Here is a 25,653-nt window from a genome sequence, read left to right on the forward strand (position 1 = left end):
GAGGGTGAGTCCCATGTAAAGAACAGCAGAGTTGAAAAACAGGAGAAGGAGCAAGAGCAGAGTCACCGAGATGTGACTTTGAACCTACCCTCTGCTCACCCTTGATGTGAGTACTAACCTGTAGCTACATAAAAGACTTCTTTTATAAGGGATGCATAGACGAATCTGAAATGAAGATTGGCAGAGTCCTGACTAAGTCACATAGAAAGCATCAAAGAAACAGATAAGTTTTCTGCACGGAAATTTATTGGAGGACAACCATTGAGGCTAATGACAGATGATGAGGTCTCAGCGCACATGATGATCTTGTCTCTGGTCTCAGCTGCAGCAGAATACGAAGCGCAATGGACCTTTGTTGCAAACCCCAGAGATTTGTTCAGAACGTTTGCAGGCATCTTTTCTACAGGTGCATTTCACCCTTCTTGAGTCTGAGGAAACAGAGAACACCAGGCAGTAAGTATGGTAGCCAGCAGTGTGCAATAGTGCACAACACTATAGAGACGCATGACACATGGTACAGAGCAGGTTTATTTGTATTGGTGACATCACACCCTACACCGTGACCAACTCCAAACACTGCGGAAGAATTTAACAAGTGTTGATCACATGTCGACTTGACATTCATTTCACAGTCCTTCAACTTTTAGTGTATTCCTAACCCAACACATTCATACACTGCCATTTGGTTCCTAAATCTATTCTTTTAAACGAAGCAGATTTTTCTTTCAATAGGAAAATAATCAATTGGATAGACAAAGGACTTATCAATATGTTTTATATTTTAAAACAATCCCACAGATAAATTTTTAGATGAAAAAACATAAAGAATCAACTATACATTTTTGACTCTCACTGTGACTTCATGAATACAACAGTGAAGATCCTATAGGACCAACAGAGAACCCGACCTAAATAACACGGCTCTCAGTGGGATTCCAGGGCACAACGTCAACCCTCTCAAGAGAATCCAGCCCCCTATGAAAATGGGCACCACCACTCACCTGCATCTTTAAGAGCAGAGCCTTCTGGGTCCCCAAAGGAAATGGACACATCCTGGTCCTCAACCCCTGGCTGCTCATCAGTTTTAGTCTCCTCAGCTGCTTCTGGGAGAGGATCAGCCTGGGCCTGGAAGGCCAGCAGGGCAAGGAGAGAGAGGAGAACTAGTGTCTTCATGGCTGAGAGTCACCAGAAAGAAGGGTGAGCAGGAGCCCAGTGTGTAGGGAGTGAGGAGCCCACCTGCATTTATAGGGCTGTCATGAGAAGGAGCCGAGACAGCCCTGTAGACAGAGAGGGCACGCACTGATGGGAACTGGGAGAGACTGTCGTCCTCAAGATGTTGTCCTTTGATGTTCGTGTGTTCTCACAGCTGCCATCATGGTGTTGGTCTGTGTGCTCAGTGACAGCGCTCCCTTCCAGCTGCTGATGATGAAAGGGCCTTATTATCTTCTTCTGTTTCCCATCTGCTTATGTATTTACCTTTCTGTGGTCAAGAAAGAAAAGAGGCAGGCATTTTCCAAGTTTGCAACCTTGCAGAACAAGGGGTTTTGTGTCCTGAGCCTGCAGGTTTCCAAAAGAACAGACCCCTGGGCCAGGCCTGAATACCTGTGGACTGGAAATTCGGTTCTTTGAATGATTCTGGGTATTAACACTTTCATGAAGGAATATTTGGTGAATCCCTTCGTTTGAGGCTATTATGGAGAGAGTAAGCTTGTCCTGGTGAGTTGAGGTCAAGAGGAGACGAGGGACAGAGTTGGTCAGAGTGAAGCTAGAACAGTGTTCTGAATGACCCAGTGTGACCTGAGTGCATTCCAGATGACTCCTCACAATCAGGTAGTCACCAAATGATGTGCCGGGCTTATGTTTCAGAGTCTGCATTTTCTAATTTTTAGAAAATTTGAACTTACATACAAGAAATAACACTCAAAATGTAGGGAGGTTGATATACTTTTATCCTTGTTTTCTTTCTTTTCTTTTTTTTTTTTTTTTTTTTTTTTTCTAAGACAGGGCTTCTCTGTAGCTTTGGTGCCTGTCCTGGAACTAGCTCTTATAGACCAGGCTGGCCTTGAACTCACAGAGATCCTCCTGCCTCTGTTTTCCAGTGCTGGGATTAAAGGCATGCGCCACCACTGCCCGGCCGACGTGCTTCTTTTTAATCCCGAGATTCTTCTACGCTAAGAAGCCAGTGCAGATCAGATATGAACACTCTTCTGTACGTGCTTTTACCCATTTCTCCTCACTATGTATATGCAAAAAGATACATGACATTCTACTAAATTCAGTCAGCATATGGCGTCCCAGTGTTAGTGCTAGCTCCTATTTACATGTTGATAAATATTATTCAGTTATTAAATTGCCTTTATTTACAGCTGTGTGCAATAACTAGCAAAGAGGAAAGAATACTATTTTACTTACACACACACAGAGTCATATTGCCTAATGGCACAATACTTCTTCAATATCTTTGTAGACTTAATCTCTCAGTCAAAAAGCATATCTTAAATTTCAGACACATCCCTCACAGTCTTCCTGATCCACAGAGTTGGCCGCAGTAGCGCTCAGTTAACTTGTATTGCCAATCACCACCGTGCTCATTGTAATGATTAATGCTATGACGTTTTCACTTTCAATCCTTCCCAGCAGTGTTCAGCACAGAACACTGTGCTGGTCATTCAAGACCCAGGGAAACTCAAACCACTGGAAGTTTTAAGTGAGGCAATCAAGATATCAATTGCTTTGCCGTTCTCATGTCTTATCATTTCACGTTCCCACCTCTGTTATGCCCCAAATCCTGGTAGCAGCAGCTGCTCTCTCTCTCGCTTGAAGAAAGACATATCTGCTCATATGGACACCAGGGAAGGCAGGGACCAGAATCTTCTGTCTGTGAAGTCAATGTGACCACTTGCCTTTTGGGTTTGTTGAGCTTTGCGGGGGGGGGGGGGGGGNGAATGTTTGCATACATTTTTACTCTTTAAATAAAGACACTTATACTACCATAATAACAATATATATTTCTTTTTTTTTGTAATTTTACACAAAAAAGTTATTTTCTATTTTTATTCAGATAAAAATATTTGTGCAGAAGATGTAAAAATAGTAAATGAGAAAAATAAAACTCATACAACAAAATAAGCAATACTAATTCCAGAAGCCCACAAACACATGGAAATTAAACAATGTTCACCTGAATCATTAATGGGTCAAGGAAGAATTAAAGGGAGAAATTTAAGACTTCCTAAAATTCAATGAAAATGACCAGACAACATAGCCAAATTTATGGGACACAATGAAAGCAGTGTTAAAAGGAAAGTTCATAGCACTAAATATCCCACACCGTGAGGTAACAGAACATTTGAATACTTTAGAACAAAAAGAAGCAAACTTACCCAAGAGAACTAGATGGCAGGAAATAATCAAGTTGATAGCTGGCATCAACAAAATAGAAACAAAGAAAACAATACAAAGAATCAATGAGACAAAGAGTTATTTCTTTGAGAAAGTCAACACAGCAGACAAACATTTATTCAAACTAACCAAAAGGGGGAGAGAGAGAATATCCAAATTAACAAAACAAGAAATGAAAAGGGGGACATAACAACAGTCATGAATGAAATCCAGAGAATCATCAGGCCATATTTTGAAAACCTATAGTCAACAAAATTTGACAACTTAAAGGAAATGGACAATTTTCTAGATAAATATCACTTACCAAAATTAAATCAAAACCAGATAAACAAATTATATAGACATATAACTGCTAAAGAAATAGAAACAGTCATCAAAAGTCTCCCAACCGAAAAAAAGCCCAGGACCAGATGGTTTTAGTGCAGGATTCTACAAGATTTTTAAAGAACTAATGCCAATACTCCTCAAATTGTTCTACACAATAGAAACAGAAGGAACATTGCCAAACTCTTTTTATGAGACTACAATTACCTATATCCAAAACCACAGAAAGACATTACTAAGAAAGAGAATTAGAGACCAATCCCACGCATGAACATTGATGCAAAAATACTAAATAAAATACTGGCAAATCGAATCCAAGAACAAATCAGAACCATCATTCACCATGATCAAGTCGGCTTCATCCCAGAGATGCAGGGATGGTTCAACATATGAAAATCTGTCAATGTAATCCACCATATAAACAAACTGGAAAAAAAACCCACATGATCATCTCATTGGATGATGAAAAAGCCTTTGACAAAATACAACATCCCTTCATGATAAAGGTCTTGAAGAAACAAGAAGAAATACGAGGAACATTTCTAAATATAATAAAGGCAACATAATATACAGAAAACTAACAACGAACATCAAAATAAATAGAAAGAAATATAAAGTGATCCCATTGAAATCAGGAAAAAGAGAAGGTTGTTCACTCTCTCCTGATCTATTCAATATAGTACTTGAGGTTCTAGCTGGAGCAATAAGAAAAGAAGAGGAGATTAAGGTGTAACAAATCAAAAAAGAAGCCATGTGGGGTATAATATTTTAAATTTCAGATTCATTTTAAACATTTTCCTAAGTACCACGTATATGACCAACACTGTATCTACTCCACTTCTCCTCTGGCCCTCTTTCAACCTTCCAACTCCCCCCATGTCCCCACCCAAATTTACTATCACTTTTACTATAATTATTACTGACATATACATATGCCAACTTTTAAATGATTACATATATGCCCAAGTATATAGAACAGAGTCCATTTAATGTTGCTTCTATATCCATGTGTTCAGGGCTAAGCACTTACGTCAACAGCTGACAATAGGACCTTATAAAACTAAAAACCTTCCGTAAACTAATAATAATAATAATTATTATTATTATAATAATAAATCAGTAAGAAGAAAATCATGGTGTGGTAAAAACCCTTTGCTAGTTATACATCTGATAAGGATTATTATCCAGGATATACAAAGAGCTAAAAATACTAAAACAGTTGATAAAATAACTCAATTGAAAAGTGATCTATGGATCTAAGCAGAGAGTTTGGCAAAAAAGAAATCAAGATGTAAAAATGCCCAAATTGAGATCAAGAACCTTCAAGGTGGTATGACTGTACTGTGTGAGCCCAAGTCTGACCTAATTTCAGCAGGTAAATGGGAGCTGGGTCCAAAAATCCCAGCCCTAGCAGGGTTCGTATTGCCATGTCTTAGCTACTTAGAGAGGGGAGGGCTCTCTCTGAGTGCATCCCCTAGTAAATTAGCATGCGAGAAACCTCACATCCAAAACACATGGGCAACATGAATTCATTCAAATGGATTAAAAAAAAAAAAAAGAACTTGGGTATGTAGGGAAGGGAGTGGATCTGGGAAGAGTTTGAGGAGAGCTGAGTGTTCTCCCAATAAGTTAATGGGTTATTAGAAACATCCAAAGAACTAATAAAAAATAGCTAAAAAGCATGCTTAAAGTGTAGTGTCTACTCTTACAGTTAGAGTACTTAGTGGTTTCCTTTAATCCCAGGAAACAGCTAAGATCAAGAAAACAACTGATAACAAATGTGGGTGAGGGTGTAGGGAAAGGGGAGCCCTCATTCACTGTGGTGGGATGCAAATTTGTGCAGGAACCATGGAAAACAGTGAGGAGACTTCTCAAAGACCATGAGGAAATCTCCATATGGCACAGCTGCACAACTCCTTGGAAAACACCCAATGACCCAGCATCCTGCTCCACAGATACTTGTCAGTCATGTGCATTGCTGCTGTGCTCACAATAGTGGAGAATGGAAACAGCTAAGTGTCCTTCAATAGAAGAAGGGATTGTGGGAATGTGGGACATGGTTCTGAGGGTGAGTCCCGTGTAAAGGACAGCAGAGTTGAAACACAGGAGAAGGAGCTAGAGCAGAGTCACCGAGATGTGACTTTGAACCTACCCTCTGCTCACCCTTGATGTGAGTGCTAACCTGTAGCTACATAAAAGACTTCTTTTACAAGGGATGAATCGACGATTCTGCTATGAAGATTGGCAGAGTACTGACTAAGTCACATAGAAAGCATCAAAGAAACAGACTCGTTTTCTGCAAGAAAATTTATTGGAGGACAACCATTGAGGCTAAGTATGAGGGTAACGGCAGGTGAGAGGTCTCAGGAGACATGGTGACATTCTCTCTGGTCTCAGCGGCAGCAGAATATGTAGAGCACTGGACCTTTGTTGCAAATCCCAGAGACTTGTTCAAAAAACCAGCAGAATTTTCTCCTACAGGCGCATTTCACCCTTCTTGAGGCTGAGGAAACAGAGAACACCAGACAGTAAGTATGGTAGCCAGCAGTGTGCAATAGTGCACAACACTATCGACACGCATGATACATGGTACAGAGCAGGTTTGTTTGCATTGGTGACATCACACCCTACACCGTGACCAACTCCAAACACTGCGAAAGAATTTAACATGTGTTGATCACAATTCGACTTGAAATTCATTTCACAGTCCTTCAACTTTTAGTGTCTTCCTACTCCAACACATCCATACACTGGCATTTGGTTCCTAAATCTATTCTTTTAAATGAAGCAGATTTTTCTTGCAATAGGAAAATAATCAATTGGATAGACAAAGGGCTAATCAATATGTTCTATATTTTAAAACAATCCTACAGATAAATTTTTAGATTAAATAAACATAAAGAAAATCTACTGTGCTTTTATTTTTTTTATTTTTTTTTTGGGTTTTCGAGACAGCGTTTCTCTGTAGCTTTGGTGCCTGTCCTGGAACTAGCTCTTGTAGACTAGGCTGTCGTCGAACTCCCAGAGATCCGCCTGCCTCTGCCTGCCAAGTGCTGGGATTAAAGGTGTTCGCCACCACCGCCTGGTCTACTGTACTTTTTTGACTCACTGTGACTTCTATGAATAAGACAGTGAAGATTCTAGAGGACGAATAGAGACCCCGACCTGAATCACATGGCTCTCAGCAGGATTCCAGGGCACAACTAACTTCAACCCTCTCAAGAGAATCCAGTCCCCTAAAATGGGCACCACCACTCACCTATATCTTTAATAGTAGAGCCTTCTGGGCTCTCAAAGGAGATAGACACATCCTGGTTCTCTACCCCTGGCTGCTCATCAGTTTTAGTCTCCTCAGCTGCTTCTGGGAGAGGATCAGCCTGGGCATGGAAGGCCAGCAGGGCAAGGAGAGAGAGGAGGACTAGTGTCTTCATGGCTGAGAGTCACCTGAATTAAGGGTGAGCAGGAGCCCAGTGTGTAGGGACTGAGGAGCCAGGCTGCATTTATAGGGCTGTCATGAGAAGGTGCTGAGACAGGCCCTGTAGACAGAGAGGGCACGCACTGATGGGAACTGGGAGAGACTGTCGTCCTCAAGATGTTGTCCTTTGATGTTCGTGTGTTCTCACAGCTGCCATCATGGTGTTGGTCTGTGTGCTCAGTGACAGTGCTCCCTTCCAGCTGCTGATGATGAAAGGGCCTTATTATCTTCTCCTGTTTCCCATCTGCTTGAGTATTTACCTTTCTGTGGTCAAGAAAGAAAAGAGGCAGGCATTTTCCAAGTTTGCAACCTTGCAGAACAAGGGGTTTTGTGTCCTGAGCCTGCAGGTTTCCAAAGAGCAGACCCCTGGACCTGACCTGCATATCTGTGGACTGGAAATTCAGTTCTTTGAATTTGGGGTATTAATACGTTCATGAAGGAATATTTGGTGAATCCCTCCTTTGGAACTATTATGGAGAGAATAAGCTGGTCCTGGTGAATCGAGGTCAAGAGGAGACGAGGGACAGAGTTGGTCAGAGTGAAGCTAGAACAGTGTTCTGAATGACCCAGTGTGACTTGAGCCCATCTAAAGAATGCATTCCAGATGCCTCCTCACAATCTGGGATTCACCAGATGATGTTCTGGGCTCATGTTTCAGAGTCTGCATTTTCTAACTTTTAGAAAATTTGAACTTACATACAAGAAATAACACTCAAAATGTAGGGAGGTTGATGTACTTTTTTCCTTGTTTTCTTTCTTTTCTTTTTTTCTGAGACAGGGCTTCTCTGTAGCTTTGACGCCTGTCCTGGAACTAGCTCTTGTAGTCCAGGCTGGCCTTGAACTCACAGAGATCTGTCTACCTCTGTTTCCCAGTGCTGGGATTAAAGGCATGCGCCAACACCGCCCGGCTAATATCCTTCTTTCCAATCCCGAGATTCTTCTATGCTAAGAAGCCAGTGCGGATCAGATATGAACACTCTTCTGTACGTGTTTTTACCCATTTCTCCTCACTATATATATGCAAAAAGATACATGACATTCTACTAATTTTAGTCAGCATATGGCATCCCAGTGTTAATAGTGCTAGCTTTTATTCACATGTTGATAAATATTATTCAGTTATTAAAATGCCTTCATTTACAGCTTGTGCAATAACTAGCAAAGAGGAAAGAATACTATTTTACATGCACACACACACACACTCACAGAGTCATATTGCCTAATGGCACAATACTTCTTCAATATCTTTGTAGACTTAATCTCTCAGTCAAAAATTTTGCACATCTTAAATTTCAGACACATCCCTCACAGTCTTCCTGATCCTCACAGAGTTGGCCGCAGTAGAGCTCAGTTAACTTGTATTGCCAATCACCACCGTGCTCATTGTAATGATTAATGCTATGACGTTTTCACTTTCCATCCTTCCCAGCAGTGTTCAGCACAGAACACTGTGCCGGTCATTCAAGACCCAGGGAAACTCAAGTCACTGAAAGGCAACCTTTAGGAAGAAGTTTTAAGTGAGGCAATCAAGATTTCAATTGCTTTGCCGTTCTCATGTCTTATAATTTCACGTTCCCACCTCTGTTATGCCCCAAATCCTGGTAGCAGCAGCTGCTCTCTCTCTCGCTTGAAGAAAGACATATCTGCTCATATGGAAACCAGGGAATGCAGGGACCAGAATCCTCCATCTGTGAAGTCAGTGTGACCACTTGCCTTTTGGGTTTGTTGAGTTTTGTGTGTGGGGGGGGGGGGTTGGAGAAAGCAGATCTCTATGAGTTTGTAGCCTACTAGACATTTTATGATCTTTGTGTAGGTTCATACATGCACTACGATGCTTTTCTCATATTTCCTTGTCCCAAACTAATATGGAAAAAAAATCGATATTTCAGTATCATACTAGCTTACATAAACTGAAAGCAGATGTGCACATGCCTAAGTAGTGTGTGCATGTGTATGTGGTCAAACGCTCACTGACTGAGGGGTTGGTACATTCATTTTAGTTTTTAAAAGAAAAATATTTGCTTACTTTTGTAAGTAATTTGCCTGCATGTACGTGTGTGTGTGTGTGTGTGTGTGTGTGTGTGTGTGTGTATGTGTATTTCTGTTGCCTATGGAGACTGGGATAGACAGTCCGATCTCCTTGAACTGGAGGTACAGAAAGCGATTATAGGCTTTAAAGTTTCATTTGTATAAACGTATGTTTTTAAGTAAAGAAACATCTGTATTTCTAGGTCCCTAAAATCTAATTAAGCATTTTCAAATGCTTTTCAAAACAAAACAGAACAAAAATCTGCACTCTGTAGGTTTTCTTTGTGTGGTAGATTTTGTTTTGGTGATAATTTGAGCAGAGTTCTCAGTGGTAAGATGCTCATTCCCCCTCTTTCCTTTTAGCACGTTAACTCAGGAAATGAGAGGGTCTCTCCTTTACTCAAGCTTCACGTAGACAGAGAATATTTGATGTCCTTATGAGGTCACAGTTTGCTAGTCTTTATTATAAACAACTTGTCTTGTGAAAGAAAATATTAATTTGTGGTATTCTTCACTCAGTTTTGTTACAGATTTTTCATAGGATTTAAGATAGTCAAACTAAAGGAACCCTCATTTAAAGATGGCTTGACCATCGTTTGTACCTTGTAAATTCAAGAATCATGAAATGTACCTTTTTGTTTTAAAACAATTTTTCAATGTGATATTTACATTGCTTTATACATGTCCTAGCCTGAAATGTGACCATTTGTGCTGGCCTTGGAAAGTCCAGCTAGGTAGGCAGAATTGCTGTGTGTGGTTGATCCTTCACATGATGCATTAACTGATTACATTCATTTCAGTGTCAATCCCTGTAAATATATTTGGAAAAATTATTTTAATTTTTCTCCCAGGTAAAAGGTGATACTTGAACGTCTTTTTTTTTTAAGGAGTATACTGCCAAGTATTTTTGTCAAGTTCTGTCATTTTCTGTGCTTGCCATATATGCCACTGCCTTTTGTAAAGAACCTTGTGTATCCTTGAGGTAGCACAACAATGTTTTAAAATTTGTAACTGCAAAACAAACCTGTGTCTGACTTAATGTCGCTAATCTAAAGACTACAACAATGTTGATATCTCAATACTTCATTTATTCCCAAGAAAATAATATTCTGTCTTTTATAGAAGAGAGGAGAATGTTTGCATACATTTTTACACTTTAAATAAAGACAGTTATACCACCATAATAACAAGTAGGTATTCCTTTGTTTTTTTTGTAATTTTACACAAAAAAGTTATTTTCTATTTTTATTCAGATAAAAATATTTGTGCAGAAGATGTAAAAATAGTAAATGAGAAAAATAAAGCTTAAACAATTAAAAAAGCAATACTAATTCCAGAAGCCCACAAACACATGGAAATTAAACAATGTTCACCTGAATCATCAATGGGTCAAGGAAAAATTAAAGGGAGAAATTAAAGACTTCCTAAAATTCAATGAAAATGACCAGACAACATAGCCAAATTTATGGGACACAATGAAAGCAGTGTTAAAAGGAAAGTTCCTAGCACTAAATATCCCACAACCGTGAGGTAACAGAACATTTGAAAACTCTAGAACAAAAAGAAGCAAACTCATCCAAGAGAACTAGATGGCAGGAAATAATCAAATTGATAGCCGGAATCAACAATATAGAAACAAAGAAAACAATACAAAGAATCAATGAGACAAAGAGTTAGTTCTTTGAGAAAATCAATAAAACAGACAAACATTTATTCAAACTAACCAAAAGGGATAGAGAGAGAATATCCAAATTAACAAAGTCAGAAATGAAAAGGGGGACATAACAACAGTCATGAATGAAATCCAGAGAAATCCAGGCCATATTTTAAAAACCTATACTCAACAAAACTTGACAACTTAAAGAAAATGGACAATTTTCTTGATAAATATCACTTACCAAAATTAAATCAAAACCATAAACAAATTAAATAGACTTACAACTGCTAAAGAAATAGAAACAGTCAACAGAAGTCTCCCAATGGAAAAGAAGCCCAGGACCAGATGGTTTTAGTGCAGAATTCTACAAGATTTTTAAAAAACTAATACCAATACTCCTCAAATTGTTCTACACAATAGAAACCGAAGGAACATTGCCAAACTCTTTTTATGAGACTACAATTACCAATACCCAAAGCACAGAAAGACATTACTAAGAAAGAGAATTACAGACCAATTTCACTCATGAACATTGATGCAAAAGTACTAAATAAAATACTGGCAAATCGAATTCAAGAACAAATCAGAACCATCATCCACCATGATCAAGTCGGCTTTATCACAGAGATGGTTCAACATATGAAAATCTGTCAATGTAATCCTCCATATAAACAAACTGAAAAAAAAACCACACGATTATCTCATTGGATGATGAAAAAGCCTTTGACAAAATACAACATCCCTTCATGATAAAGGTCTTCGAGAAACAAAAAGAAATACAAGAGACATTTCTAAACATAATAAAGGCAATATAATATACAGCAAACTAACTACCAACATCAAAATAAATAGAAAGAAATTTAAAGTGATCCCACTAAAATCAGGAAAAAGACAAGGTTGTTCACCCTCTCCTGATCTATTCAATATAGTACTTGAGGTTCTAGCTGGAGCAATAAGACAACAAAAGGCGAATAAGGGGCAACAAATCAAAAAAGAAGCCATGTGGGATATAATATTTTAAATTTCACATTCATTTTAAACATTTTCCTAAGTACCACGTATATGAACAACACTGTATCTACTCCACTTCTCTGGCCCTCTTTCAACCTTCCAACTCCCCCGATGTCCCCACCAAAATTTACTATCACTTTTACTATAATTATTACTGACATATACATATGCCAACTTTTAAATGATTACATATATGCCCAAGTATATAAAACAGAGACCATTTAATGTTGCTTATATATCCATGTGTTCAGGGCTAAGCACTTAGGTCAACAGCTGACAATAGGACTTTATAAAACTAAAAACCTTCTGTAAACTAATAATAATAATAATAATCAATAAAGAGGAAGATTATGATGTGGTAAAAACCCTTTGCAAGTTATACATCTGATAAGGATTATTATCCAGCATATACAAAGAGCTAAAAATACTAAAACAGTTGATAAAATAACTCAGTTGAAAAATGATCTATGGATCTGAGCAGAGAGTTTGGCAAAAAAGAAATCAAAATGTAAAAATGCCCAAAATGAGATCAAGAACCTTCAAGGTGGTATGACTGTACTGTGTGAGCCCAAGTCTGACCTAATTTCAGCAGGTAAATGGGAGCTGGGTCCAAAAATCCCAGCCCTAGCAGGGTTCGTATTGCCATGTCTTAGCTACTTAGAGAGGGGAGGGCTCTCTCTGAGTGCATCCCCTAGTAAATTAGCATGTGAGAAACCTCACATCCAAAACACATGGGCAACACGAATTCATTCAAATGGATTAAAAAAAAAAAAGAACTTGGGTATGTAGGGAAGGGAGTGGATCTGGGAAGAGTTTGAGGAGAGCTGAGTGTTCTCCCAATAAGTTAATGGGTTATTAGAAACATCCAAAGAACTAATAAAAAATAGCTAAAAAGCATGCTTAAAGTGTAGTGTCTACTCTTACAGTTAGAGTACTTAGTGGTTTCCTTTAATCCCAGGAAACAGCTAAGATCAAGAAAACAACTGATAACAAATGTGGGTGAGGGTGTAGGGAAAGGGGAGCCCTCATTCACTGTGGTGGGATGCAAATTTGTGCAGGAACCATGGAAACCAGTGCGGAGACTTCTCATAGACCATGAGGAAATCTCCATATGGCACAGCTGCACTACTCCTTGGTAAACGCCCAATGACCCAGCATCCTGCTCCACAGATACTTGTCAGTCATGTGCATTGCTGCTGTGCTCACAATAGTGGAGAATGGAAACAGCTAAGTGTCCTTCAATAGAAGAAGGGATTGTGGGAATGTGGGACATGGTTCTGAGGGTGAGTCCCGTGTAAAGGACAGCAGAGTTGAAACACAGGAGAAGGAGCTAGAGCAGAGTCACCGAGATGTGACTTTGAACCTACCCTCTGCTCACCCTTGATGTGAGTGCTAACCTGTAGCTACATAAAAGACTTCTTTTACAAGGGATGAATCGACGATTCTGCTATGAAGATTGGCAGAGTACTGACTAAGTCACATAGAAAGCATCAAAGAAACAGACTCGTTTTCTGCAAGAAAATTTATTGGAGGACAACCATTGAGGCTAAGTATGAGGGTAACGGCAGGTGAGAGGTCTCAGGAGACATGGTGACATTCTCTCTGGTCTCAGCGGCAGCAGAATATGTAGAGCACTGGACCTTTGTTGCAAATCCCAGAGACTTGTTCAAAAAACCAGCAGAATTTTCTCCTACAGGCGCATTTCACCCTTCTTGAGGCTGAGGAAACAGAGAACACCAGACAGTAAGTATGGTAGCCAGCAGTGTGCAATAGTGCACAACACTATCGACACGCATGATACATGGTACAGAGCAGGTTTGTTTGCATTGGTGACATCACACCCTACACCGTGACCAACTCCAAACACTGCGAAAGAATTTAACATGTGTTGATCACAATTCGACTTGAAATTCATTTCACAGTCCTTCAACTTTTAGTGTCTTCCTACTCCAACACATCCATACACTGGCATTTGGTTCCTAAATCTATTCTTTTAAATGAAGCAGATTTTTCTTGCAATAGGAAAATAATCAATTGGATAGACAAAGGGCTAATCAATATGTTCTATATTTTAAAACAATCCTACAGATAAATTTTTAGATTAAATAAACATAAAGAAAATCTACTGTGCTTTTATTTTTTTTATTTTTTTTTTGGGTTTTCGAGACAGCGTTTCTCTGTAGCTTTGGTGCCTGTCCTGGAACTAGCTCTTGTAGACTAGGCTGTCGTCGAACTCCCAGAGATCCGCCTGCCTCTGCCTGCCAAGTGCTGGGATTAAAGGTGTTCGCCACCACCGCCTGGTCTACTGTACTTTTTTGACTCACTGTGACTTCTATGAATAAGACAGTGAAGATTCTAGAGGACGAATAGAGACCCCGACCTGAATCACATGGCTCTCAGCAGGATTCCAGGGCACAACTAACTTCAACCCTCTCAAGAGAATCCAGTCCCCTAAAATGGGCACCACCACTCACCTATATCTTTAATAGTAGAGCCTTCTGGGCTCTCAAAGGAGATAGACACATCCTGGTTCTCTACCCCTGGCTGCTCATCAGTTTTAGTCTCCTCAGCTGCTTCTGGGAGAGGATCAGCCTGGGCTTGGAAGGCCAGCAGGGCAAGGAGAGAGAGGAGGACTAGTGTCTTCATGGCTGAGAGTCACCTGAATTAAGGGTGAGCAGGAGCCCAGTGTGTAGGGACTGAGGAGCCAGGCTGCATTTATAGGGCTGTCATGAGAAGGTGCTGAGACAGGCCCTGTAGACAGAGAGGGCACGCACTGATGGGAACTGGGAGAGACTGTCGTCCTCAAGATGTTGTCCTTTGATGTTCGTGTGTTCTCACAGCTGCCATCATGGTGTTGGTCTGTGTGCTCAGTGACAGTGCTCCCTTCCAGCTGCTGATGATGAAAGGGCCTTATTATCTTCTCCTGTTTCCCATCTGCTTGAGTATTTACCTTTCTGTGGTCAAGAAAGAAAAGAGGCAGGCATTTTTCAAGTTTGCAACCTTGCAGAACAAGGGGTTTTGTGTCCTGAGCCTGCAGGTTTCCAAAAGAGCAGACCCCTGGACCAGACCTGCATATCTGTGGACTGGAAATTCGGTTCTTTGAATGATTCTGGGGTATTAATACTTTCATGAAGGAAGATTTGGTGAATCCTTCCTTTGGAACTATTATGGAGAGAGTAAGCTGGTCCTGGTGAATCGAGGTCAAGAGGAGACGAGGGACAGAGTTGGTCAGAGTGAAGCTAGAACAGTGTTCTGAATGACCCAGTGTGACTTGAGCCCATCTAAAGAATGCATTCCAGATGCCTCCTCACAATCTGGGATTCACCAGATGATGTTCTGGGCTCATGTTTCAGAGTCTGCATTTTCTAACTTTTAGAAAATTTGAACTTACATACAAGAAATAACACTCAAAATGTAGGGAGGTTGATGTACTTTTTTCCTTGTTTTCTTTCTTTTCTTTTTTTCTGAGACAGGGCTTCTCTGTAGCTTTGACGCCTGTCCTGGAACTAGCTCTTGTAGTCCAGGCTGGCCTTGAACTCACAGAGATCTGTCTACCTCTGTTTCCCAGTGCTGGGATTAAAGGCATGCGCCAACACCGCCCGGCTAATATCCTTCTTTCCAATCCCGAGATTCTTCTATGCTAAGAAGCCAGTGCGGATCAGATATGAACACTCTTCTGTACGTGTTTTTACCCATTTCTCCTCACTATATATATGCAAAAAGATACATGACATTCTACTAATTTTAGTCAGCATATGGCATCCCAGTGTTAATAGTGCTAGCTTTTATTCACATGTTGATAAATATTATTCAGTTATTAAAATGCCTTCATTTACAGCTTGTGCAATAACTAGCAAAGAGGAAAGAATACTATTTTACATGCACACACACACACACTCACAGAGTCATATTGCCTAATGGCACAATACTTCTTCAATATCTTTGTAGACTTAATCTCTCAGTCAAAAATTTTGCACATCTTAAATTTCAGACACATCCCTCACAGTCTTCCTGATCCTCACAGAGTTGGCCGCAGTAGTGCTCAGTTAACTTGTATTGCCAATCACCACCGTGCTCATTGTAATGATTAATGCTATGACGTTTTCACTTTCCATCCTTCCCAGCAGTGTTCAGCACAGAACACTGTGCTGGTCATTCAAGACCCAGGGAAACTCAAGTCACTGAAAGGCAACCTTTAGGAAGAAGTTTTAAGTGAGGCAATCAAGATTTCAATTGCTTTGCCGTTCTCATGTCTTATCATTTCACGTTCCCACCTCTGTTATGCCCCAAATCCTGGTAGCAGCAGCTGCTCTCTCTCTCGCTTGAAGAAAGACATATCTGCTCATATGGACACCAGGGAAGGCAGGGACCAGAATCTTCTGTCTGTGAAGTCAATGTGACCACTTGCCTTTTGGGTTTGTTGAGCTTTGCGGGGGGGGGGGGGGGGGGGGGGGGGGGGTGGGTGGGGGGGGGGGGGGGGGGGGGGGTGGTGGGGGGGGGGGGGGGGGGGGGGGGGGGGGGGGGGGGGGGGGGGGGGGGGGGGGGGGGGGGGGGGGGGGGTAGGAGGCAGATCTTTATGAGTTTTTAGCCTACTAGACTTTTTATGGTCTTTGTGCAGGTTCATACATGCACTACGATGCTTTTCTCATATTTCCTTGTCCCAACCTAATAGGTAAAAAAAAATCGATATTTCAGTCTCATACTAGCTTACATGAATTGATAGCAGACTTACACATACCAAAGTAGTGTGTGCATGTGTATATGGTCAAACGCTCAATGAGAGAGGGGTTGGCACATTCTTTTTAGTTTTTAAAAGAAAAATATTTGCTTACTTTTATAAGTAATTTGCCTGCATGTACGTGTGTGTGTGTGTGTGTGTGTGTGTGTGTGCGCATGTGTGTTTCTGTTGCCTATGGAGACTGGAATAGACAGTCTGATCCCCTTGAACTGGAGGTACAGAAAGCTATGACTCATCATGTGGGTTCTGGAACCGAACCTGGGTCCTATGCCAGAACACCAAATGCTCCTCACCACTGAGTCATCCATCCAGACCCAAATTTTCTCTTATTAACCTTTGGCTGTTGTTCATAAATTCTGGAAATTTTCTCCTTGTAACATGTTACAAATCTTTAAGATTACTATTTTTCTTTGTCCTGCTTTGTTTGCTATACCAAACAACCTGAGTTTTAAATTTATTTAATACTATTTCTGAGTTTTATTTCTTTCAACTTAGTTTATAAAACTCAAAATTGGGTGTTTTAGTTATTTATTGGCATTAGTAAAATTACACTCATATTCTGTGGTTGAGACAGAGTTGTTTTTCCAGTGCCAGAGCTGAGAAAGTGCTACCTTCCCAGGGAGGGTTTTCAGGATCACCAATGTTCTGGCATCTAGTATCACATGTGGATGCCCAACAAGCAGTTAGAAAGCAGAGATCTGGATGGGGCTGGTCGGTCAGAGACCTTGACCTGATGGTGGAGAAAGGAAGGAGTCCCCATTGTTCCCTGCTGCGTCTCCTACGCTCTGCTGTATAGATCTTGTCTGAGTACCATCACGTATCCCAAGATTGCCTCTAGAGAACGGAAGTTACCTCCAATGGCCTCTGAAACCTCAGAGTGCAGCCGATCCACCTGTGCTCATGGGAGGGCCACTCCTCTCCCCCCTCACAAGCACTCATACTCTACTGACCCACAGGAGGTGCTGGGTAAGATGGGTCACAGCCCTGAGGACTTGTTTCTTCTTAAGGTCTCCTGGACTCTAAGATGGGAGGGGGTGTGACCGCTCCTGCACTTGCTTTGTGTCAGAAACCAGTGTGCAAAATGTCAACAGAACTCACAGTTACCCTTACTAATCAACTCTATTTCCTTAGCAGGGATTATACTTAGAATTTTTTTTTGATTTGTGATAACTGGCAAAAAATAAAAAATAAAATAAAAAACCTTTTCTTTGGGTATTTCTCAGGAGTGTAGGTTATTCACTGGTGGGTTCATGTCAAATTCCAAAGGAGGAAATTTGCAGAGGAGGAGACCAAGGAGCTCTTGAGAGACCATCTGCCTACCTTCCAAACTAGAGCCACTCTCTGGTTCTAAACAAGGAAAACAATAATCCTAATAAATGATGGAAGTTAGCACTCTAAAATGCAGAAGTTAAGGTGGAACCCAGGGTAGTGGAGAAGTACAGAGGATTTGGCCACAAGCCTGTTGCCTAAACTTTAGTGTTCCTGAGTAAGGCAATTAACCTCTTCCAAGTTACTTTACAAAGCCACAAAGTATTGGTCAATGAAAGCAGCAACTTTATTGGGTTGTTGTAAAAAAAAAAAAACCTCTTATCGCAATAGACAAAAAGCTCTTTGCAATCAATGAATATAAGCTCATACAAATATACTGCATATATTATATACTGTAAGAATGCTAATCAGCATCGTGAGTATCAAATTATCATGATTTCTGGGAAGTCAACCGAAGCTGTCCTGACTCCACAATGAACGAAAATTTAGTGTCCTCATGAGACTTAATAAGTTGTTAAGTTCAAGAGCACTTTAAGGTTTTATGCAATAGTTAATAATTTATATTTGTTGAACAAGCAAGGATCACATTTTACAGTTTCAAATACCTCAATAATTTTATGGCATTAGTAATGTCATTGCTAGAGAGAAATCACACAAAATAAACAGTTTTATAAGTTAAAGTAAAAATGTTCAGTGTTGCTGCAGAAGAGGAGGCATGACGTCTCACCTCAGGGTGGACGAGACGAGGACTAGCTGAGAAGTGAGGTGTAGTAGAAATATGGGTGGTGGGAAGAAGGAAAATAGGAAAAGCCCAGCAGAGTAATGTGCAGATAGTTCTGACCAGAAGACTAGGATGTTAGGATGCTTGATGGAAAGGAAGTTGAGTTTCATATTCGGCTAAGAAATTTCCTCAGACCATGGAGACAATCATCCCCACTTAAAGACGAGTGTTTAGGAGCCAATGAAGTCTTTTGGAATTTTATTATAAAATCGGCACAGGACATCTGACTCCAGTGCAGCTTACACCCCTTTCTCTGTGTTGCTGTGCTTTCCTGGGAGTCCAGAGTCACAGTAAGAAGCCATAACTTGTGCCTGCCACAGAGCTGGCTGCTATGAATCAGTAAGTGTGTGTTGTCCAATCGAAATTTCTGTGATGAGTGGAATATTTTGAACAACCTGGGTTGATACCACCAGTTGTTTACTGGAATTTCTTCAGAGATTCAGGGTAGGGATGAGCGATGGGATCTGGCCCAGTTGGTGGATGTGTTGATGGAGAAGATGTGATTTCAATAGGGACATGTCTTCTGAGCATCATAAAATAAAGTAATTCTCAGTAAGTATATAAACTGGAAGTTCTTCAATGCTTGTCCAAGGCCAAATGAAGTTAACCGTTTGATACTCTTTGGGATTAAACTAAAATAGGGGACCTCTCTATGGGACAAAAGCATGTGTTCTGTAACTGAACCCTGGGGTTCTACTAGGCTTTTTCTTTTGGATCAACAACTAGCTCCCAAATCATGGCCCAGAGACTTCTTATTAGTGATGAATGCTCAACCCAGCTGAGGCTCATTTCTGGCTAGTTTTTTTTTTTTTTTTTTTTCACTTAACCTGTTTCTCTTCATCTACCTTTTGCCTCAGGGATTTTTAACTTTCTTTCTTTGTGTCCTTCTCTGTATCTGCTGTCTTGTGACTGCCTGGCTGGTCCCAGCATCTCCCTATCTTTCTCCCCGATTCTCTCCTCTTGTTCCTCCCTCTTCCCATTCTTCTTCCTCTCATTCTTCTTGAGCTTAGATTTCTCCTTTTATTTATTCTGTCTGCCCACCTACCCCACCTATCCCTCTTCTCTGCCTAGCTATTGGCCATTAAGTTCTCTATTAGACCAATCGGGTGCCTTAGGCATGCAAGGTGAAACAGATGCAACAGGTCTTTGCATAATTAAGCACACATCCTTATATTGTTAAGCAAATAGAGAATAAACAAATTACTTCACCTTTACACAGTTAAAGTAATAGTCCGAAACATAGACAAGTGTAATACATCTTTTCCTAGTTAAAGCATTATTCTACAACATGGAGGAGTCGCGTGAAAATTTGTTTTACATTTATTTACTTATTGCACGTGTAGGCAGAACTCGTGTGTCACAGTCTATGTGTGGAGGTGAGAAGACAGCTAAGGGCAGTCTGTTTGCTCCTCCCACTGTGTGGATGCTGAGTCTTGACCTCAGGTTGTCATGTGTGGTGGTAGCATCTCTCCCACTAAGCCATCTCGTTGACCCTCATTTGTTTAATTTCAATTAACTAGCTTTCTTTGTGCACAGTGTGTTTCCTTGCCATTTTATCTCTTGAGTAGCCTTTCTCTTTGTTTCTCTCTCTCTAGTTCTCACTACACGAAGTCATTGATATTCCTTCTTGAGGTGTCTTGTATTCATTCTCTCAGAATGAGATTGTTTCAGGAGAATATGTGAGCCTATTGCATGAGAGATGCCTTTGGGATTGAGTCCAATGTAAATTAAGACAAAAGTAAGAGAGAAGAGGTCTATAACTGGGCCAGCAGAACCATTTTGAGCTTTTTTTTTTTTTTTTTTTGTCACTTTGCGTCTGGAATCTGTGCTCCTCTTTTCATTTGCTGCTAACTGGAGTCAGGGTTTTGTTTAAAACAGTTTCATTTAAAAGTCAGACACTTACATTCCAAAGACTCTTGACTAAGCCTCACATCTTCATGGGTAAGTACCATGTAATTTTCTGGTCTCAAAATGAGCACTACTTCCAATTTTCTCCATTCTTGGCACATGAACGAGCAGCATCTGTCACCCCTTATTTGTATCTAAAAGATTCGGAATCAGTCAAGTAAACTGTAGACTACTCACACAATGGCAGGACAAGTCTTGGTTAGACCCGCGGTTTCAGAGATTGTATAAGGCACTCAAAGAGTGACACACAACCTTGGAAAGACACTTAAGGTATCCATAATATTTGTCATATTGGCCTCATGATGGTCAGCAGCATGATCAGCTCTCACAAGTGTACTGTGGATGAGGACGGTGGACCATACATGATTTGTATGTATCACTGGGGCCGTGTAGTAATAAAGTCAGCATTTATGCTTCTAGATATGGAGCCTAAACAACTGTTGTTTTAGGCTATATGGAATATTTATATGTATTTTATTATATACATTTATCCACATAGTGGTATATATTGATGTTTTCCTACTTGTTAGAAAAACACAGAAGCAAATACAAATTGGAAAGTAATCTCAAATTTTAAAAATGAATTCAGAGATAATATATACCATAAATAACTTTAAGGCAAGGAAGCAATTTGATATGCTTCTTTTTTCATGCAAAACATGAATAAAAAGAATCTTACTGGAGCAGTTCAGTACAGAAAAGTGTCCTTGTGAGTACTGGTGGTTCCATGGAGAAGCAGGAATGGAGCACTTCCTAGCATGGCTGAGGCTGAGAAACATCTGGTAACACACTGTCTTGTGTAGTTTTGTTTAATGCGCGTTAATGCTCATCTCCTAAAAGTACAGGTCCGAGATCCGAGCCATGAGGCACAGCACATCGTTTGACGGCCCCCAAGTGCGAAGAGGCCCCTGGGATGCTCTCATAGATGTGCTCCGCTCACAGGGGCTTCTTCGGAACCAACTGCTCTGGCTTCACTCTGACCAACTCTGTCCCTCATCTCCTCCCGAGCTCAATTCACCAGGGCCATCTTACTCTCTCCATAATGACCAAGAGAAGCGATTCACAAACCCTTCCTTCATGAAGGTGATTGTGGCCCAGAATCACTCAAAGAACTGACTGTCCAGTCCACAGGTATTCAAGTCTGGCCCAGGGTCCATGCCTTCTGATAACAGCAGGCTCCAACTTCAAATCACAAAAACCCCTTGTTTCACGAGCATACTAAGTTGGTACATGCCTGCCTCATTTCTTTCTTGACCACAGAAAGGCAAATACTCAAGCAGATGGGAAACAGGAGAAGATAATAAGGCCCTGGAATCAGCAGCTGGAAGGGAGGAGAGTTACTGAACACACAGATCGACATCATGATGGCAGCTGTGAGAACACATGAACATCAAAGGGATCTTGAGGACGACAGTCTCTCCCAGTTCCCATCAGTGCGTGCCCTCTCTGTCTACAGGGCTGTCTCGGCACCTTCTCATGACAGCCCTATAAATGCAGGTGGGCTCCTCACTCCCTACACATTGGGCTCCTGCTCAGCCACCCTCCAGGTGACTCTCAGCCATGAAGACACTTGTCCTCCTCTCTGTCCTTGCCCTGCTGGCCTTCCTGGCCCAGGCTGATCCTCTCCCAGAAGCAGCTGAGGAGACTAAAAATGAGGTGCAGCCAGGGGTAGAGGACCAGGATGTGTCCATCTCCTTTGGGGACCCAGACGGCTCTGCTCTTCAAGATGCAGGTGAGTGGTGGTGCCCAGTTGATAGCGGGTTGGAGTCTCCTGAGAGAGGGTGGAAGATGGGCCCTGGAATCCTGTCAAGATCAATCTGGCTCCCTTGGTAACTCTGTCTTACTTCCCGTCTATTTCTTATTCATAGCAGTAATAGTGAGAGTGAAGTAAGTCAATTGGTTTCTTTCTCATAAGGCTTTTGCTCTGAAAATACACGTAGGAATTTAACCAGAATATAGAGCGATGTATTGAGGAGATCCTGATAGACAAAAGCAGTCTTAGGTATTTCTACATTTTCTTTGTCTATGGGAACTCGAATCATTGTAAAAGTACACTCAAGTATATGAATGGTGAGAAAGGGGGGATAAAAATTAACCCTTGAGAATGGATGTCAAGTCCTGCACATTACCAAAACTCCTTAAGTATGTTATTTCTGTTTGCATTGAATTGACCATCTGTTGGCTGTAATGATTCCAACAAAACATACTCATGCTGTATCGCACACCTTCATAGGACTGTATGCAATCCAATCCTGCTGACCTGCAAACTCAATTATTGATTCTTTCTGTGTGTTTCCAGCCTCAAGAAAGTTCTCGATATGCTACTGTAGAAGACGATACTGCAAATTACGAGAACGCATCAGGGGATTCTGCAAAAAAGGCCGCAAACTCTACTTTTACTGCTGCCGCTAAATATGGAGACCAGAAATGAGAAGATGATCATGCTCTCTGAGGCCCATGACAAGTCTTTGATTACCACACATTTGTGCTTCTCTTTTATCTCCAATAAAGCGCTTGTGATACACTCCCTGTGTGTTTGCATTCTTTCAGAATTTGCTATAAGGCTCAGTCTGTATTCTGGATATGAAATACTAGAATCTTCAAGGAAACCTTTGCCAATGAATAAATAATTCAGTCATTATTTACAAAATAGTGACCCCAAATACCAACAATATTTAGGATGGTCTCAGGGTTCATACACAAACTGTAAAGTGTTCATACACAATTCTGCTACATTTTGTTCTTAAGTTTTGCCTCTGCCTTCATGTAGATTCAACTTTCTCTCAAAAACATTGCCTACATGTGAAGAAAGACTATCACTTTTGGCTTCATGTTTTATAGTACTAATATCTTAATTTTTCAGAGAGCCACCATCTCCTTAAAAAGTGTTGAAATTTCGGTGAGCAGGCCTGGATTATGCCTCTGCCTTCTAAGCCCTGAGTTGTTTTTGGCTCCATAGAGACAACTTTACTATTGTTAGAAAAAAAATTCTGTACAGAGGCAGACTGGGTAGGAGGAAAAGCAAGGCACCCCACTCTCTGATGTGCACATTATCTGCAGCACCTCTGTCTGTGTATGACAGGATGTATTCTCTACACAGAAGACTGTTCTTCACATACAAAAAGTGATGTGCCCAATGACCCCTGTGCGCTCAGCAATGTACACTCAAGTGAGTTACTTTCTAGCTTTGGTGGGATTAATGCAGCTGGAAGTGGTTCCAAGAAAAATAAAGAAATCAACAGACAGTTCTCCCTCCAGCCTAGAGTCTCCAGGGGTGCTACAGGGTGCTAAGACTCAGTCTCGAGGGCGTTGCACGCTCCCTAAGGGAGCTATGTGTGATACCTGATGGAAACACAGAAGCAATGACCTCTTAGATTGCAGACTCCAGCAGCACAGACAATGTGGGTTCACAGCAGATGTTCTTGTGGGCATTCAATAAGGGAGGAGATGTGATGGGAGAATAGAACACCCCATCGGCCCTTGAGGAAGAAAGGATGCTAGAAGCATTTCACTTGGTAGCTGCTATAACTATCTGTGCTGGGCCATGGCAGGTACCAGGTGCACCAACTGAACCCATAGTAGAGAAAGTGTAACTCTAGCCAGTACACCTCTCCTCACCTCAAATATCACAGAATACGGATCAGTGAATTGCACACATAATACGCAGTTGTCAAAGTCACATAAGACACTCGTGTCCTGGGCCAAGTAAATTTAAAAGATTTAACAAAACGTGGCATCATATTTTGAAATGTAACTATCCAGGACATAGGTTTGTTTTCAGGTACAGTTAGCATAACTCCAGTAAGTGTCAATCAGCAAACACATGACACAATCATTGTTCTGTTGACTAACTTCCCCGCTAAAGTTCTTCCAACCTTTCTCCCTATTGCAAATTCTTGACCCTGGATGCACTAATCTCATGCATTCTTCCTTCACATTTTTGAAGTTTGGGATGAAACCTTCTTGTAAAATGAAAGAGCTCATTGTTTTTAAACTCGCCAATTGTAATGGGGGAAATTTATGGTGCATAATGGTAAGGGCTGATACAAACATGCAGACTGTGAAATGAATAAATTGGGGAATTAGCATGTCTGTCACCTCACACACTTATAATTTCTTTATTGTGAAACACTGAAATTCTACTGTCCTCGCTATTTTGAAATTCACAGTCCGTTACTACTTATAGTCATGTTATTGTATAGTAGTTGGCCAGAACTCATTGCTCCTACCTAAAATGTAATTCTGTACTCATTGATCAACCTCTCCTCAACATCTCCTGACCTTACCAGTCACCAATAGCAAGCATTCTATTCTCACTTTGCATGATGTTGGTTTTTTATCTTGTATGTGAGAACATGTTGCCTTCTCTTTGTGCATCTGGAGTTCACACAGTAAGTGTCCTCCAGGATCATCTCAGTTATTGACAATTCCACCTTTTTATGAAGAGTGTTCCATGTGTATACATGCAAACACAAACAATACACAATGCAATGTTTATGCAAACCACATTCTCTTTATCAATTCATTCGCTGTGGGACATGAAGGTCAATGCCATCTCTTGGCAATAAGGTACAATAATGTACAAGATACAGAGCAATAACACACAAAGATATCTACATCTCCAACTTATGCTCACTTTCATTTGAGAGTTTTGTTTTCTAAACTCTTTCTACAACCAGAAACAGAATATAAGGGATTGAGAAAATATATTTTTCTGTGCTTTGGGAACTTTCCTTTGTCACTCAAAGCTCCACAGATCATTTTAGAAATTTACAGGTTAGAGGAAAATGTTCTCCAGTCTCTGGCCCGGATGTTCACCTTCCCAGTCTCTCTTAGTGCTTTGCCACCTCAGATGACAGTGTCCCTCTCTCTCTCTTCAACCCTTTAACCACACTCTTGCCTTTGCATAGATTCACTCTCGTTTGGGAGTCCACCTAAGACTCCTGGTTTATACCCTGCCCCACTGCCTTCCAGTCTTCTGATGTGGGTGACCATGGTTATTTGGTAATTAGCCCCAGGAAAGTTGTGCTTTAGAATGACCTGAGAACTCTGATACCCAG

At 40.8% G+C, this 25,653-nt stretch overlaps 4 protein-coding genes across 4 annotated transcripts; 1 reads left to right on the forward strand and 3 right to left on the reverse strand.

Moving 5' to 3' along the window:
• Positions 1–248: 248 nt before the first annotated feature.
• On the reverse strand, positions 249–1,176 carry LOC126498576 (alpha-defensin 9-like). The gene is made up of 2 exons (XM_050137347.1): positions 1,002–1,176; positions 249–428 (listed from the first exon to the last, which is right to left on the reverse strand). Exons 1-2 carry the CDS (start codon positions 1,171–1,173, stop codon positions 319–321), a joined length of 282 nt encoding a protein of 93 aa, XP_049993304.1. The 5' UTR covers positions 1,174–1,176; the 3' UTR covers positions 249–318.
• Positions 1,177–6,048: 4,872 nt separating this feature from the next.
• Positions 6,049–7,157, reverse strand: LOC126498713 (alpha-defensin 9-like). Its single transcript, XM_050137606.1, has 2 exons — positions 6,986–7,157; positions 6,049–6,229 (listed from the first exon to the last, which is right to left on the reverse strand). The coding sequence occupies exons 1-2, from the start codon at positions 7,155–7,157 to the stop codon at positions 6,120–6,122; spliced, it is 282 nt and encodes a 93-aa protein (XP_049993563.1). The 3' UTR covers positions 6,049–6,119.
• A 6,275-nt stretch (positions 7,158–13,432) lies between these two features.
• On the reverse strand, positions 13,433–14,560 carry LOC126498692 (alpha-defensin 9-like). Its single transcript, XM_050137577.1, has 2 exons — positions 14,372–14,560; positions 13,433–13,615 (listed from the first exon to the last, which is right to left on the reverse strand). The coding sequence occupies exons 1-2, from the start codon at positions 14,541–14,543 to the stop codon at positions 13,506–13,508; spliced, it is 282 nt and encodes a 93-aa protein (XP_049993534.1). The 5' UTR covers positions 14,544–14,560; the 3' UTR covers positions 13,433–13,505.
• Positions 14,561–22,153: 7,593 nt separating this feature from the next.
• On the forward strand, positions 22,154–23,033 carry LOC126498569 (alpha-defensin 9-like). The gene is made up of 2 exons (XM_050137338.1): positions 22,154–22,325; positions 22,893–23,033. Exons 1-2 carry the CDS (start codon positions 22,154–22,156, stop codon positions 23,003–23,005), a joined length of 285 nt encoding a protein of 94 aa, XP_049993295.1. The 3' UTR covers positions 23,006–23,033.
• The last annotated feature ends 2,620 nt before the right edge of the window (positions 23,034–25,653 follow it).

Source organism: Alexandromys fortis, unplaced genomic scaffold (assembly GCF_014885135.2).
Source record: "Alexandromys fortis isolate MF-2015 unplaced genomic scaffold, M_Fortis_MF-2015_v1.1 scaffold_3, whole genome shotgun sequence".
In the NCBI taxonomy this organism is placed as follows: domain Eukaryota; kingdom Metazoa; phylum Chordata; class Mammalia; order Rodentia; family Cricetidae; genus Alexandromys; species Alexandromys fortis.